The sequence below is a fragment of the Entelurus aequoreus genome, linkage group LG07 (genome assembly GCF_033978785.1).
Source record: "Entelurus aequoreus isolate RoL-2023_Sb linkage group LG07, RoL_Eaeq_v1.1, whole genome shotgun sequence".
NCBI lineage: Eukaryota > Metazoa > Chordata > Actinopteri > Syngnathiformes > Syngnathidae > Entelurus > Entelurus aequoreus.
Window position 1 is genome coordinate 7,370,419 of NC_084737.1, and position 15,371 is coordinate 7,385,789.

At 39.4% G+C, this 15,371-nt stretch overlaps 1 protein-coding gene and 1 long non-coding RNA gene across 7 annotated transcripts in view; both read right to left on the bottom strand.

Annotated features, from left to right (window-relative positions):
• Positions 1-7,804, bottom strand: part of LOC133653338 (uncharacterized) — a 45,160-nt gene extending 37,356 nt beyond the window's left edge. For 4 of the 6 annotated variants that reach the window (XR_009826707.1, XR_009826705.1, XR_009826703.1 and 1 more), the window contains exons 1-2: positions 7,704-7,784; positions 922-1,005 (exon numbers count right to left, since the gene is read on the bottom strand). This is a non-coding gene — a long non-coding RNA (uncharacterized LOC133653338). Of the gene's footprint in view, positions 1-921; positions 1,006-7,703 lie in introns of all 6 variants that reach the window. The other 2 variants (XR_009826706.1, XR_009826708.1) reach the window with 2 other exon arrangements.
• A 1,017-nt stretch (positions 7,805-8,821) lies between these two features.
• The window catches only part of LOC133653339 (tubulin alpha-1A chain), an 11,031-nt gene continuing 4,481 nt past the window's right edge, over positions 8,822-15,371 (bottom strand). Inside the window, exons 3-4 of the mRNA XM_062052512.1 lie at positions 12,511-12,659; positions 8,822-9,898 (exon numbers count right to left, since the gene is read on the bottom strand). Of these exons, the coding sequence (XP_061908496.1) occupies positions 8,918-9,898; positions 12,511-12,659 (1,130 nt within the window). The 3' untranslated portion in view covers positions 8,822-8,917. The remainder of the gene's footprint in view (positions 9,899-12,510; positions 12,660-15,371) is intronic.

Here is a 15,371-nt window from a genome sequence, read left to right on the forward strand (position 1 = left end):
TACTATTAGGCATGATACTACATACTCCAGTACTATTAGGCATGATACTACATACTCCAGTACTACATATACCAGTACTATTAGGCATGATACTACATACTCCAGTACTACATATACCAGTACTATTAGGCATGATACTACATACTCCAGTACTACAGACTCCATGGCAATAAATGACTTCAGACCAGTTCAGTTCAAAATGAGACTTATCAGCAAAGTTTTTGCGGCAGACTTCTAAAAACAGCACATCGCTCCTGTCACATGTAAGATCTTTGACAAGCATTTTGGCTGTAGGTCCTAAAAAACTAGCACAGTGGTTCTGTATTACGGAGAATCTTTGACTAGCGGTTTTCAAGTAGGTCCTTAAAAACAAAGCAGTGTGTTCCTGTCACAAAGAGGATCTTTGACTATTGTTTTTGCAGTTGCTTTAAGTACAACAACCTTCGGGCAGCTGAGCGGTTATCACAGAATCGTGGCTACACCCACACGGCTGCTCAGCTAGCACGCCACAACCTCCACCGCTTTGATCGTATCAAAGAATCCGGTAAGAGCCGACGGGGAGGGGCTGTGCATCTCCACACCGGATGACTGGAGCACAAACTGTAAAATGGTTTACCCCCACTGCGGTCCCGGTCTACAGACCATCTCATTAGTATGCAGACCCTTCTACCTACCCAGAGAGGTCACCAATGGTATTCTAACAGCTGTTTACACACCACCCTTGGCTAACGTTAGCTTCGCCCTCTCCCTACTGCGTGATGCCATCGACAAACAGATGCAGGCCCAACCAGAAGGAGCCTTAGTCGTGGTTGGGGACTTTACCAAAGCCTGCTTGAAGACGGTGCTCCCCAGATTTGTGCAATAATCTACGTACAGTGAGAATACCTTGGACTGGGTTTACTCTAATCTGAGTCTACTAACCTGTTCCTCTCCCCCACCTGAGCACATCTGACCACCTCTCCCTGCTCCTTGTTCCTGCGTAGACCCTCCAGAAGAGGAGCAAACCTAGGACGACATATTGACCTACAAATGATTGCTGATAAACGATATTATTGCCAACATTATTTTGAGAGGAAATGAACCACTGATGTAATGATAATACGTAATCATAGCTAAGATGGTGCTGCTGTTTGCAGGAGGTCTGAGCTCATGTGTGCCCGAATTTTGTGTTCTTGCTGTTTCTCTCTTATTTCCTGTGTTTTTTGCCCTTTGGTTGGGGCCCCTTCGGGACTGTTCAACATGACTTCTGCTGTGCTTTTTGTTGTGAACTTTTAGATCTGCCCCTAAGGAGCCTTTTGGCCATGGCCATGTTTGCACGAGAGACTCTCTACCGCAACGGAGTCCACGTGTAGAGACCAGGGGCCGTATTTATCAAGCGTCTTAGAGTGCCATTTTACACTTAAGTCCTGAGAATTTGCGAAATTTAGTCCTACTCTCAAACTTAAGAATAAAAGCTATTTATCAACTTTCTTAAGTCTAAGAATCACTCCTACTCTCCACAATATTTAAGAGACCTTCAGAGGTGTCTTAAGTGGTTAGGAGTTGCCAGCAGGGGATGGCACTGAGGCGAGAGAGACGTGCGCGAACGTTCAGGGAGCGGAAGGATGTCCTGGTTTTGTTTGATGACGAGCAGCTGATCAAACGGTATCGTTTAGACAGAGCGGGTATTATCTTTGTCACAGATTTAATCATTTTTGATTCCTTGTTGATTTCTGCATGTGGCTGCAGTGGGCTAGTATATATAGAGCCACCCACACCAGTTTCAAATTAGTTGCCTAATTAATGAATTGGAAAGAAAATGTTATGAGAGTAGCGTATGTGTGAGGTGAGTGACGTCTGAGTGTGTGGGCGAGAGAAGAGAGGGAGCGGTAGCGTGAGTGCGGGCGGGGACTAGTTTGTTTTGTATTATTTTGTAGTTTATTGTCAAAATATACACTCCCATTGTCCACTTAAATATTTCTAAGATATTTATTTATTCTTAGACAAGGGATTCCCTTCCGTGATTGGTCATTTCTATGGACACAGAAATGACGTCACCTAAAATTTCGTTTACGGCACATAGTAATGTCGTAATTCAGCTCTGAGTGTGACACTTAAGATTCAGTCCTACACTTCGCTGAAAGTGTAAGACGCTTGATAACTAACTTTTAAGTGCAGCTTTCAGCGAAGAGTTTATTTACTCTTAAGTCAACTCTTAGCAGACTTCTTAGGAGTAATTCTAAGAAGCTTGATAAATACGGCCCCAGAAGCGATGTGGAGGACTAGACGGGGGCTCGGAGCTTGCGATGAGCATCAGGAAGAACGAGCTTCACGGAGCCCTGGCTGAATGAGCATGTATCGGACATGTCGGTCTGCTTGGATGGATTCTCGTTAAAACGTGCGGATTGTACAAAGCAAGTGGGCAGAAATTGTGCACTGCAAAAAGTCAGTGTTCAAAAACAAGGAAAAAAAATACATAAATGAGGGGTATTTTATTTGAACCAAGCAAAATTATCTGCCAATAGAACAAGAACATTTGGCTTGTCAAGACTTTCCAAAACAAGTAAAATTAGCTAACCTCAATGAACCCAAAAATACCTTAAAATAAGTATATTCTCACTAATAACAAGTGCACTTTTCTTGGTAGAAAAAAAAAAGACCTTTTTGCTCAATATGTTGAAAAATATTCTTAAATTAAGTAAATGCTAGTGCCATTATCTTGACATAATGATATGCGCTCGGCATTACATTTCTTGAAACCAGCAAACTTATACTAAAAACTAGTTTATTGTTCTTAATGGAAAGGCAACAAGGCAACCGCTTGTTACTCTCGGGGTCTCCTAGCCGCTCAGGCAAATCATATTGTCTAAAAATGCATTTTTCCATGGATAACATGACATCATCACGCCAAGTGCGTGCTCTTTCAGTCAATTAGTGCGCATATATACAGCCCGCCCAAAAAAATTGTAATTGTAATTTTGAGGAATTTACCTGAATGTGCATGAACTATTTATTTTCAAAATAGTTTGAAATGTCAAATGTCAGTTTACTGTACTACTATATGAGTACCTATTTTCTATTGTTTCATTGAAAATAAAACAGCAAAGTCCATTTGGCTGTCATCTGTTTTAATTATGAGACACAATTATGTCAAATTCATTATTTTTTTTTTCATGCTTGAAATAAGAAATTACTTTAAAAAAGTAGTTTTATACTTGTGAGTGTTGATGACACAGCTTTACAACCGTTGATATTCTAGTTTCAAGCATGTTTTACTCAATATAGGTCATCAAATCTCAGCAACAAGCTGTAATATCTTACTGAGATCATTTAGGACCAAAACCCTTAAAACAAGTAAAAGACTAACATAAAATCTGCTTAGTGAGAAGAATTATCTTATTAGACAGAAAATAAGCAAATACCTCCCTTATTTGAGATATTTCATCTTACTTAGATTTCAGTTTTTGCAGTGTGCCGCTGAAGTGGCAGCTGTTTGCATGAACTCTGTGCTTTTTTAAATATATCTGATGTCCTTCGTGTTCTTTGATGTTACCCTCTTGTTTTCACCTTATTTTTTGTGGATTTTTACTATCCGCACTGCAACCACACAATTTCCCCATTGTGGGATACATAAAGTCTATCCTATCCTAATAATGCAAGCATACCGTATTTTTCGCACTATAAGGCGCACTTAAAATCCATTAATTTTCTCAAAACTGGACAGTGCGACTTATAACCCGGTGCTGCTAATGTACGGAATAATTTTGGTTGTGCTTGACTTTGAAGCTACTTTATTTGGCACATGGTGAAATGATAAGTGTGAGCAGTAAATGGCAGTCACACATAAGAGATACGTGTAGACTGCAATATGATGGCAGTCACACATAAGAGATACGTGTGGACTGCAATATGACTCAAGTAAACAACACCAAAATGTTATATGTTCCATTGAAAATATAGAACATTACACACTGCACCTAGCCACCTGTATTTTTGTCATGCTCTCATATTTGACAACAATAAAGTGTTCTGTTTTCTATCTACTGCAAAAAGGATTTTATACAGGAGCACTTATCTCATACAGTTTTAGAGTTTCAAAGATCGTCTGTCTGAAGTCATTTAGTTCCCAGTGTAGGAGCCTAAATGCTATTTAAGTTCATTTACATTTTATGGAAGGTGCTTTATGTTTATTCAGCCAAAAGGGGACTATTTACTTTATTTAAATAATACAAACATGTATATATTGCCTGCTTAGAATAATTATAAAGGTACACTTTATTTGTAATTATTACATTTGTCTGAATAATTTGATGACGTACTATTTTATACTGCTTTAATACAGTGAAGATTATGTAACTGTTTAATTGCATATATGGCGGAAGAATTTGTGTGGTAATATCATAGACATCTTATAAGGGTACGCAGCATGGAGCGCTACTGCCTACTGGCGCTGACGAGACGCGGGGCCGCCATCTTGGAGTGGTGATCTGCTCCACTCAGTGCAATTCATTTGGCAGGAGCAATGAACTGTCAGCGCATTTAATTCATTTTACCTCACTGAATACCACTGATTTTCACACACTTTTTTGTCATACGTGTAGCTATGATAAAGGACACATGTTTTATTATTCATACTTTGCTCAACAGTAATAGAATATTCTTATATGCTATAAGTGACCAGACGTCCGAGATCAAAACTGGGAATATAATCCCAGAGAAAAGGGGAAAAAAACGGTCATTTTTTTTTAAATTGAAGAAACAATATGATTAGGTTATATATACATGCGTATATCCTACATAAACAATGTATGAATACATTATATATCTATATATCTTATAGACTGTATCTCTGTTGCTGCAGCAGCAGAGAGTTTATTCTGTCTTGACACTTTGTATTGATATTTTCTATTACATTCTTCCCTTAAATCAGGGGTCACCAACGCGGTGCCCGCGGGCACCAGGTAGCCCGTAAGGACCAGATGAGTAGCCCGCTGGCCTGTTCTAAAAATAGCTCAAATAGCAGCACTTACCAGTGAGCTGCCTCTATTTTTTAAATTTTATTTATTTACCAGCAAGCTGGTCTCGCTTTGCTCTACATTTTTAATTCTAAGAGAGACAAAACTCAAATAGAATTTGAAAATCCAATAAAATATTTTAAAGACTTGGTCTTCACTTGTTTAAATAAATTCATTAATTTTTTAAATTTGCTTCTTATAACTTTCAGAAAGACAATTTTAGAGAAAAAATACAACCTTAAAAATGATTTTAGGATTTTTAAACACATACCTTTTTACCTTCTAAATTCCTTCCTCTTCTTTCCTGACAATTTAAATCAATGTTCAAGTAAATTTATTTTTTTTATTGTAAAGAATAATAAATACATTTTAATTTAATTCTTCATTTTAGCTTCTGTTTTTTCGACGAAGAATATTTGTGAAATATTTTGTTCAAACTTATTATTATGATTAAAATTCAAAAAAAATATTCTGGCAAATCTAGAAAATCTGTAGAATCAAATTTAAATCTTATTTCAAAGTCTTTTGAATTTGTTTTAAAATTTTTGTTCTGGAAAACCTAGAAGAAATAATGATTTGTCTTTGTTAGAAATATAGCTTAGTCCAATTTCTTATATATTCTAACAAAGCGTAGATTGGATTTTAACCTACTTAAAACATGTCATCAAAATTCTAAAATTAATCTTAATCAGGAAAAATTACTAATGATGTTCCATAAAAAGATTCGAATTAGCTAGTTTTTCTCTTCTTTTTTTCGGTTGAATTTTGAATTCTAAAGAGTCGGAATTGAAAATAAACTATGTTTCAAAATTTAATTGTCATTTTTTTCGTGTTTTCTCCTCTTTTAAACGGTTCAATTAAGTGTAAATATCATTAATTATTAATAATAACATAGAGTTAACGGTAAATTGAGCAAATTGGCTATTTCTGGCAATTTATTTAAGTGTGTATCAAACTGGTAGCCCTTTGCATTAATCAGTACCCAAGAAGTAGCTATTGGTTTCAAAAAGGTTGGTGACCCTTGCCTTAAATGATAATGTTTACAGTGATTGTTTTATATGTATTCTTTATATATGTCACTTTGGATAAAAGCGTCTGCCAAATACATAAACATATATAAACACCTGAAAGTCTTTATATCAGCTAAAGCCACCACTGGATTCAGAAAAAAAACAAATTCTGTCTTACAATCTTCATCTTCATCTTTTATTTCAACTTTATGTTATTCAAGTATGACATTTTTAAATGTAATTAATTTAATTGACAAGCAATTATATTATGGTCATACTCTTGTTTGCTAGCGGCTAGGATTTCAGTACTATTGAAGATCTTTGCTCCTTCTCAACTGATAAACTGATCCGTAAAGCCGGCCAAACTATTGGCACGCAATTGGAGGCGTTTGTGTCAGTGAGGGACAGGAGGACACTGGACAAACTGCTCGCCATCATGGACAATCCTGCCCACCCACTTCACCTGACAATTAAGGGACAGCGGAGCTCACACTCCAACAGGCTCCTTCAACTTCCTTCCCGCACTGTGCGATTCAAGAACTCCTTCATTCCACACTCCATCCAGCTGTATAATCACTGGCCATACAGCAATAGATGACATCTGCCTATTACCTGACATGTTAACTACTTCTCTTTGTTTTTAATGTCTATTTTCTATTTCCTGCTGGACCTATTCTCTATTTTATGCTGCTGCTGTCACATATACCGTAATATTGTACAAGGTCACTGGTATGTATTGTATATATGTTGGACATAATAAAATATATCTGTATATATATTATTCTGTACACATATGTATATATTCGTATATATGTTAGATTTTCTTTATCGCTATATTAGTCTATTTATACCTGCATTGTCCTTTCCATCATTGTAACTGAGCTACTGTGTTGAACAATTTCCCTGGTGGATCATTAAAGTTTGTCTAAGTCTAAGTCTAACTCTGTGGTAATGATCTTTTCACAAAATACAACCAACAGTATGTTAATGTTAAATCTTACTTGTGAAAAGTAATCCCCCGATTCCTATGTTCAACAGTCCGCTCATTTGAGCAGGAAAACGCTTAGCACCAGCCCGGCATCTTTGTTTTCTACCTGTCAACTGTCAGTTTAGGCTGCTCGCAGGCTCCTCATCACCACTTCAAGATGGCGGCCGAATTTCTCGCGTCACAGCAGCCAATGTTGCGTCTACTTCTAAGATGTCTATGTTTTTTTTTTTTACCTTACTCTAAATTTTTCTAACTCTTTCTTACTGTAACAAACTCGCTTTATTTTGCCGTTTATTCCCCCCACATAGTTATTGTTTGACGTTTTGAATGATTAAGTTCACAAGTAAACGATACAAAACGAAGAGGACCATCTGGAGTTTTGTTTGTTGTTGCCGCGGCAAGCGGAGCAGGAGAAAGTAGAGGAGCGTCCAGATAAGGCTTCATTAGGAAACTACACCCAGTTTACCTTTTCTTTTTCTTTTTAGACGACAGAGCCTGGGACAAGCGGTAAAAAATGAATGGATGGATTGAGCCTGGTTACCAATCATGTTAGGATGCTGCTCTCTAGTGGTCAGCCAGAATAAAGAGGCGTTACCATCCATTTCCGCCATATTTAAACATACAAGGCAACATGTTGACGTAACTACAAAACAAGGAGAAAACAAGTCACAGTCTTTAAAGTGAACTTGTGTATTTTCTGGTGCACTGTACCTTTACTAGACTGTCCGTTTGAATATCAAAGCCATCAGTAGACGACGGTTTTTGATCAATGGTGTGTTTCTTCGATCTTCTTCCGGTTTACATTTTTCGCGCCCATCGCTGACCAATTAAAGACGAGAGCAATGGCACGTGGGTTTCAGTGAGACATTTACGTACACTTGGATTTTTTAAAATCTCTCTACCTTTTGAACAGGAACCGAAACACGTTAAATTACCCCAAAATTGCATCCTACGAACCATAACTTGAAATATATATATACAATTTAAAGCATATAAAAATGAAAAAATTCTCCACTTAAGAAATATAGAAATATTACATTTTAAGTTTCTTCAACTTGCTGGTTCCTGGTTCATTAGGTCATTGTAGCACAAGATGACAATGAAAATATAAATATGAGTTACCTTGATTTCATCCTTTCATCGATGTCCACAATTCAACATCGGAAGAGCACCTTGACAGCTCAAAAAAGTGCATGAAACAAAAGACTTGCTCACCTTTCGACTAATTAGCGCTGCCCACCAGCCGACCTACAGCTGATGCGTTCACGAACATGCTGGCCGTAGGAACTTTGCATTGCCTACTCACCCACTTATATATTTAGGAAACATTTTGACATTTCTAATCGGTCAAAATGCCTTATACGTTGATGTCGGGTGTCGGTTGAATTCATAATGTACATCTCAAATTGTGTAATCCTTAAAGTTGCACCCCTGGTGTCTTTTTTGTTAACACAAATAAATGACTTACACTAAACTGGCATTATATTTGTCCCTTCATCAAATCAAATTCAAAAAAGGTCAAACAAATTGAATTATTCTTGTTTTGAGTCTTAATTTTTTTACAAGTACAAGTTTAACCACCACCAGAGGGCGCTGCTAGTTTATAGATGATTAGGGAACATTTCTAGAACTTTCCATTGGAACTTCACTTTACTTGCAAACTGTCCGTTCAGTATTCTGGTTGCAGCAAATTAATTGAATTAAGTGTTACATTTATCCAACCTGTACATTTAAACTTCTAAACTAAAAGCTGTAAAATATGAATTAAGGTTTTGAAAGTCAAATAAAAGCTGATGCGGTGTTTCAATAAATCCCAGATGACAAAAAGCTTCACATGCCAAGTTTTATTCAAACGTCATGAACAATTCAAACATTGAACTGACCATTATTGGAATGTTTTTGAGAACAACTTCACCGTTTCTTCTTTAATATTCTTCTCCTTCCTCCTCGCCTTCGCCGTCGACGGAGTCAACGCCCACCTCCTCGTAATCCTTCTCCAGGGCGGCCATGTCTTCCCTGGCCTCGGAGAACTCGCCCTCCTCCATGCCCTCGCCCACGTACCAGTGGACGAAGGCGCGCTTGGCGTACATCAGGTCAAACTTGTGGTCCAGTCGGGCCCAGGCCTCAGCGATGGCGGTGGTGTTGCTCAGCATGCACACGGCCCTCTGGACCTTGGCCAGGTCCCCGCCGGGGACTACGGTGGGCGGCTGGTAGTTGATGCCCACCTTGAAGCCGGTGGGACACCAGTCCACGAACTGGATGGTGCGCTTGGTTTTGATGGTGGCGATGGCGGCGTTGACGTCTTTGGGCACCACGTCTCCACGGTACAGCAGGCAGCAGGCCATGTACTTGCCGTGGCGGGGGTCGCATTTGACCATCTGGTTGGCGGGCTCGAAGCAGGCGTTGGTGATCTCGGACACCGACAGCTGCTCGTGGTACGCCTTTTCGGCGGAGATGACGGGGGCGTAGGTGGCCAGAGGGAAGTGGATACGAGGGTAGGGCACCAAGTTGGTCTGGAACTCCGTCAGATCCACGTTGAGGGCGCCGTCGAAGCGAAGGGAGGCGGTGATGGACGACACGATCTGGCCGATGAGCCTGTTCAGGTTGGTGTAGGACGGACGCTCGATGTCCAGGTTCCTGCGGCAGATGTCGTAGATGGCCTCGTTGTCCACCATGAAGGCGCAGTCCGAGTGCTCCAGGGTGGTGTGGGTGGTCAGGATGGAGTTGTAGGGCTCCACCACGGCGGTGGACACCTGGGGGGCCGGGTAGATGGAGAACTCCAGCTTGGACTTCTTGCCGTAGTCCACTGACAGACGCTCCATCAGCAGGGAGGTGAAGCCCGAGCCGGTGCCGCCGCCGAAGCTGTGGAACACCAGGAAGCCCTGCAGGCCGGTGCACTGGTCGGCCTTAGGACACAAAGACCAAGGACATGGATCAAGACCACGAACAGTCAAGGTACTGATCAGCATTTAAGCGAAATCTTAATGTCTTTGCTATTGTTCTGAACTCCTGTTTCTATGCCAGTCAGCGGAATAATGCTGCATTGGGTGTACTTCCATTTTGACACACCTGCTATCATGTTGCAAACATTGCAACAACAGCGCCTCTGCTGGAAACATACCAGTCCTGCACTTTGATTAGCTTGATACCTAAAACAGTTTGTTCTTCCTAATGTGTCGCTCCCGCTTCCTGCCTCAGTTTACTCAGCTGGGGTAGACTCCAGCATCCCCTTGATCCTCGTTAGGATATAGAAAACGGATGCCCGGAATAATTTTGTGAAGTGTGAGAATGAGGTATTTTAAATAGAGATGTCCGATAATGGCTTTTTTGCCGATATTGCCCAACTTTTAATTACCGTATTTTTTGGAGTATACACTACCGTTCAAAAGTTTGGGGTCACATTAAAATGTCCTTATTTTTCAATGAAGATAACTTTAAACTAGTCTTAACTTCAAAGAAGTACACTCTATACATTGCTAATGTGGTAAATGACTATTCTAGCTGCAAATGTCTGGTTTTTGGTGCAATATCTACATAGGTGTATAGAGGCCCATTTCCAGCAACTATCACTCCAGTGTTCTAATGGTACAATGTGTTTGCTCATTGGCTCAGAAGGCTAATTGATGATTAGAAAACCCTTGTGCAATCATGTTCACACATCTGAAAACAGTTTAGCTTGTTACAGAAGCTACAAAACTGACCTTCCTTTGAGCAGATTGAGTTTCTGGAGCATCACATTTGTGGGGTCAATTAAACGCTCAAAATGGCCAAAAAAAGAAAACTTTCATCTGAAACGCGACAGTCTATTCTTGTTCTTAGAAATGAAGGCTATTCCACAAAATTGTTTGGGTGACCCCAAACTTTTGAACGGTAGTGTAAGTCGCTCCGGAGTATAAGTCGCACCGGCCGAAAATGCATAATAAAGAAGGAAAAAAACATATATAAGTCGTACTGGAGTTTAAGTCGCAATTTTTGGGGAAGTTTATTTGATAAAAGCCGAAGTTTATTTGATAAAAGCCAACACCAAGAATAGACATTTGAAAGGCAATTTAAAATGTCTAAAGAATAGTGAACAACAGGCTGAATAAGTGTACGTTATATGAGGCATAAATAACCAACTGAGAAGGTGCCTGGTATGTTAACGTAACATACTATGGTAAGAGTCATTCAAATAACTATAACATATAGAACATGCTATACGTTTACCAAACAATCTGTCACTCCTAATCGCTAAATCCCATGAAATCTTATACGTCTAGTCTCTTACGTGAATGAGATAAATAATATTATTTGATATTTTACGCTAATGTGTTAATCATTTCACACATAAGTCGCTCCTGAGTATTAGTCGCACGCCCGGCCAAACTATGAAAAAAACTGCGACTTATAGTCCGAAAAATACGTTACCGATTCCGGTATCAACCGATACCGATATATACAGCCATGGAATTAACACATTATTATGCCTAATTTTGTTGTGAAGCATTAAACAATGTAACAAGGTTTTCCAAAATAAGTCAACTCAAGTTATGGAAAAAAAATGCCAACATGGCACTGCCATATTTATTATTGAAGTCACAAAGTGCATTATTTTTTTTAACATGCCTCAAAACAGCATCTTGGAATTTGGGACATGCTCTCCCTGAGAGAGCATGAGGAGGTGTGTATATTGTAGCGTCCCGGAAGAGTTAGTGCTGCAAGGGGTTCTGGGTATTTGTTCTGTTGTGTTCATGTTGTGTTACGGTGCGGATGTTCTCCCGAAATGTGTTTGTCATTCTTGTTTGGTGTGGGTTCACAGTGTGGCGCATATTTGTAACAGTGTTAACGTTGTTTATGCGGTCACCCTCGGTGTGACCTGTATGGCTGTTGACCAAGTATAGTTGGATTCACTTGTGTGTGTGAAAAGCCGTAGATATTATGCGATTGGGCTGGCACACAAATGCAGTGCCACAAAAAGTCATAAATTTTACTTTTTGAAACCGATACCGATAATTTCCGATATTACATTTTAAAGCATTTATCAGCCGATAATATTGGCAGTCCGATATTATTGGACATCTCTAATTTTAAGTGTTATTTTTTCATCCATAGTCATGTTTAAAGCAGCTAGTATTTGCCCAAGTAGTGTGTCTTCTTGTGACCTCCTCGCTTTTATCTTATGCCCGCTAGTAAACTTTGTTTTGTCTTAAGGGCTCCTGTTTGTTGGCTCAAAGAGCTGTTTTGGCCAGTTCCTTATCTGTTTTGAAGAAGCAGCTGCGCTTCTTTCTTCTGCTTTTTTCTGGGCGAGAAGTGCTGTTTTCGCTCTACGTAAGCGGACTCTTTTGGTTTGGATTTAGACCTCTTCTTGCTGATGCTATTGTAAGGGCTGGTCTCCTGAAGTTTCAGTAAAACGTGGTATTGTACCATTCTGTCGCTGTCTTTTTACTCAACATAAATGTCATCCAAAAGAACTTGGGATTGACCAGTGTGTTTTATTCCCTGAGAAGAAGACTGGTCGCGCACAACAGAAGCTACACACCAGTTTGCGGACCCTGTCCAGCACCAGGTCGATGATCTCCTTGCCGATGGTGTAGTGTCCACGGGCGTAGTTGTTGGCGGCGTCCTCCTTGCCGGTGATCAGCTGCTCGGGGTGGAACAGCTGGCGGTAGGTCCCAGTGCGCACCTCATCTGAGGAGACAACGTTCAGGTTAGCGACATTAACCCCTCACACATTTGTTCTTCATGACCAAAAATCTCAAAAACTGATGTAATATTGCATAGTTGCATAGTTAACATCCACAAATGAGTAAAATATTATATTTTCATAGCTAAAACGTAAAAAAAACTTGTTATAAGCGTGAAGCAACAGATATTAAAACGCGACTGTGGAGGGGGGCGTGGTCTGCGGGCCTGCCGCGGAGCGGGGTGTGGAAGGACCGGCCTCGAAGCACAGCTGGCAGGTGATTGGATTACCCAGCTGGGGCTGATCATCCAATCACCTGCCATGCTTATTAGCAGCAGCCGGAGCGAGACACGGGTGTTGGAGTTGGAGCGAGAGAGAGACAAGCTGGAGAACAGAGCGAGAAACGCCGGACTGAAAAGTCCTAATTATATACTGCTGAAAAGCAAACCATACTGGTGTATGAAAATAAAAGACTTGATCCAACCGGGCTCTCGTGCCAGTGTGTGGTGGTCAGGAGAATCCACTAGAGGGCAACCTCTACAGCGACGTAAGAAGGGAAGACTATTCATATCTTTTAAAAATTGTCTTTTAAAAAGTACTTCAGTCTAAGATGTTGGATTTTAACCCCTTTAGGTCATTCACTATGCTTACCATATTTTCTGGACCATAGGGCGCACCGGATTATAAGGCGCACTGCCGATAAGCAGGTCTATTCAGGTCTTTTTTCATACAAAAGGCGCACCGGATTATAAGGCGCATTAAAGGGGTCATATTATTATAATTTTTTTCTAAATGTAATACTTCCTTGTGGTCTACATAACATGTAATGGAGGTTCTTTGGTCAAAATGTTGCATAAATTACATTTTACAGACCACAGTGTTTCCCACACATTCATTTATTTGTGGCGGCCCGCCACGAAAGAATTAAGGCCGCCACAAAAAAATTTTTTTTTTGTCCTGTCCAGCTTCTCAGGCAAATCATATAGTTGATGTAGATGCCCATATAGGCTGTTCAGATTTACTTTACAAAAGAGAAGTGTAGGATCAAGATTTTTGGAGCTCTTTGTTCAGTGGATCAGATGTTTGATGAAGCTTTGTGTCTATCTACCACCACTACTGTTTTCTGTTTATTTGTTACTGACTGTGGCAGGACACCTCTGCCTCTGTTTCACTTTATGTTGCTGGTAAATAATACGGTTGTAGTAGTAGGCTAAAGTTAAATTATTTAGTATGCACTAATTAAAGGGGCAGAGCTTTAAGAGACATTTTAGCTTTTATATTTTTATAAGATATATTTTTTGTAAGAACCACAATTAATAAATATATTTCAGTGAATAACTTATTGTTCAAATCTGTATATAAATATGTACATAAAGTGTTGTAATTATATTGTAAACTGGATGGATGGACGTTTAAAACAAAACTGTTATTATTAATTAGTAAGTATACATTTTTTTAGCCTTTTTAGAGAAAATCATATCATTGTAGTAAATTATGCAAATTACTCGATGATGTCATGGTGACCACGCCCATAGCCACGCCCCCACCGCCACAGGTATCTTGGCAGTTTATGGGAAACACTGGACCATCTTCAAGCCGCTTTCTGACATTCGCTTCAGGATGCGCCGTTTTTTGGGCGGTCTTATTTACGTGGCTCACCTTCGACAGAACTTTACACTACTTTGTATTAGAAATGGCAACAGCAGAGGGTGAATGTCCCATAACAAGAAGATAGGCTACAGTGGCGGACGTGCGCAAATTTTCAGGACTTATGCAGATTTCAAGTACACACCAGCAGGTACCAGAAGGTAAGAAAAGTTGGTTTTGCCTAATATTGTGAAACAAAACGCCAAATAATATGTCTGCTAAAGGGTGCCATTTTGCGGTCCTTATACACACACCATAGTAATACCTGCATCTCTGACTACAGTAGCCGTAATGGGCCGACAATCCATGAAGCGGTGCGGCTTCAAAGTTATACTAAAACATTTTGACAGATTTTTGAGTGCCGTGTGTAATGTTCTTTATTTTCAATGGAACATTTAAAGTTTTGGTGTTGTTTACTGGCGTCATATTGCAGTCTACACGTATCTCTTATGTGTGACTGCCATCTACTGGTCACAGTTAACATGATGCCATGTACCAAATAAAATTGCTGCGAGGTCCACGAGCACAACCAGAATTATTCCGTACATTAGGCGCACCAGGTCATAAGGCGCACTGTCGAGTTTTGAGAAAATGAAAGGATTTTAAGTGCGCCTTATAGTCCGCAAAATACGGTACATAAATATCGGGGGCTCAAAGAAAAAAACACAAAAAATCTATTCACATACAATTTTTAATTTGTATTCATTCCGATTCTAAACCGATAAAAACTTTTTTTATTTTAGCAATTTTTTTCCCGAATTATTTTTTGGATTAAAAACATAATTATTAATATTATTATTATTGGTACTTTTGCTTTTATTTTGTTTTATACTTGAATTTTTGCTTTTTATTATATTCGTATTACATTTGTGATTTTTGTAAATATATATATTTTTGTAATTAAAATTTTTTTTTTTTTTAATGCCAACACTGCGCGTATAAGTTGTACCGTTAGCAGCCAAGAGGAGCTTTTGTCATTTGTAACCTGTTTTGAAAAGGTTTTACAATTTATATACTAAATAGTATACAAGAATCGTGTTGAATCGAGAGTTGAGTCTGAACCAAATCAT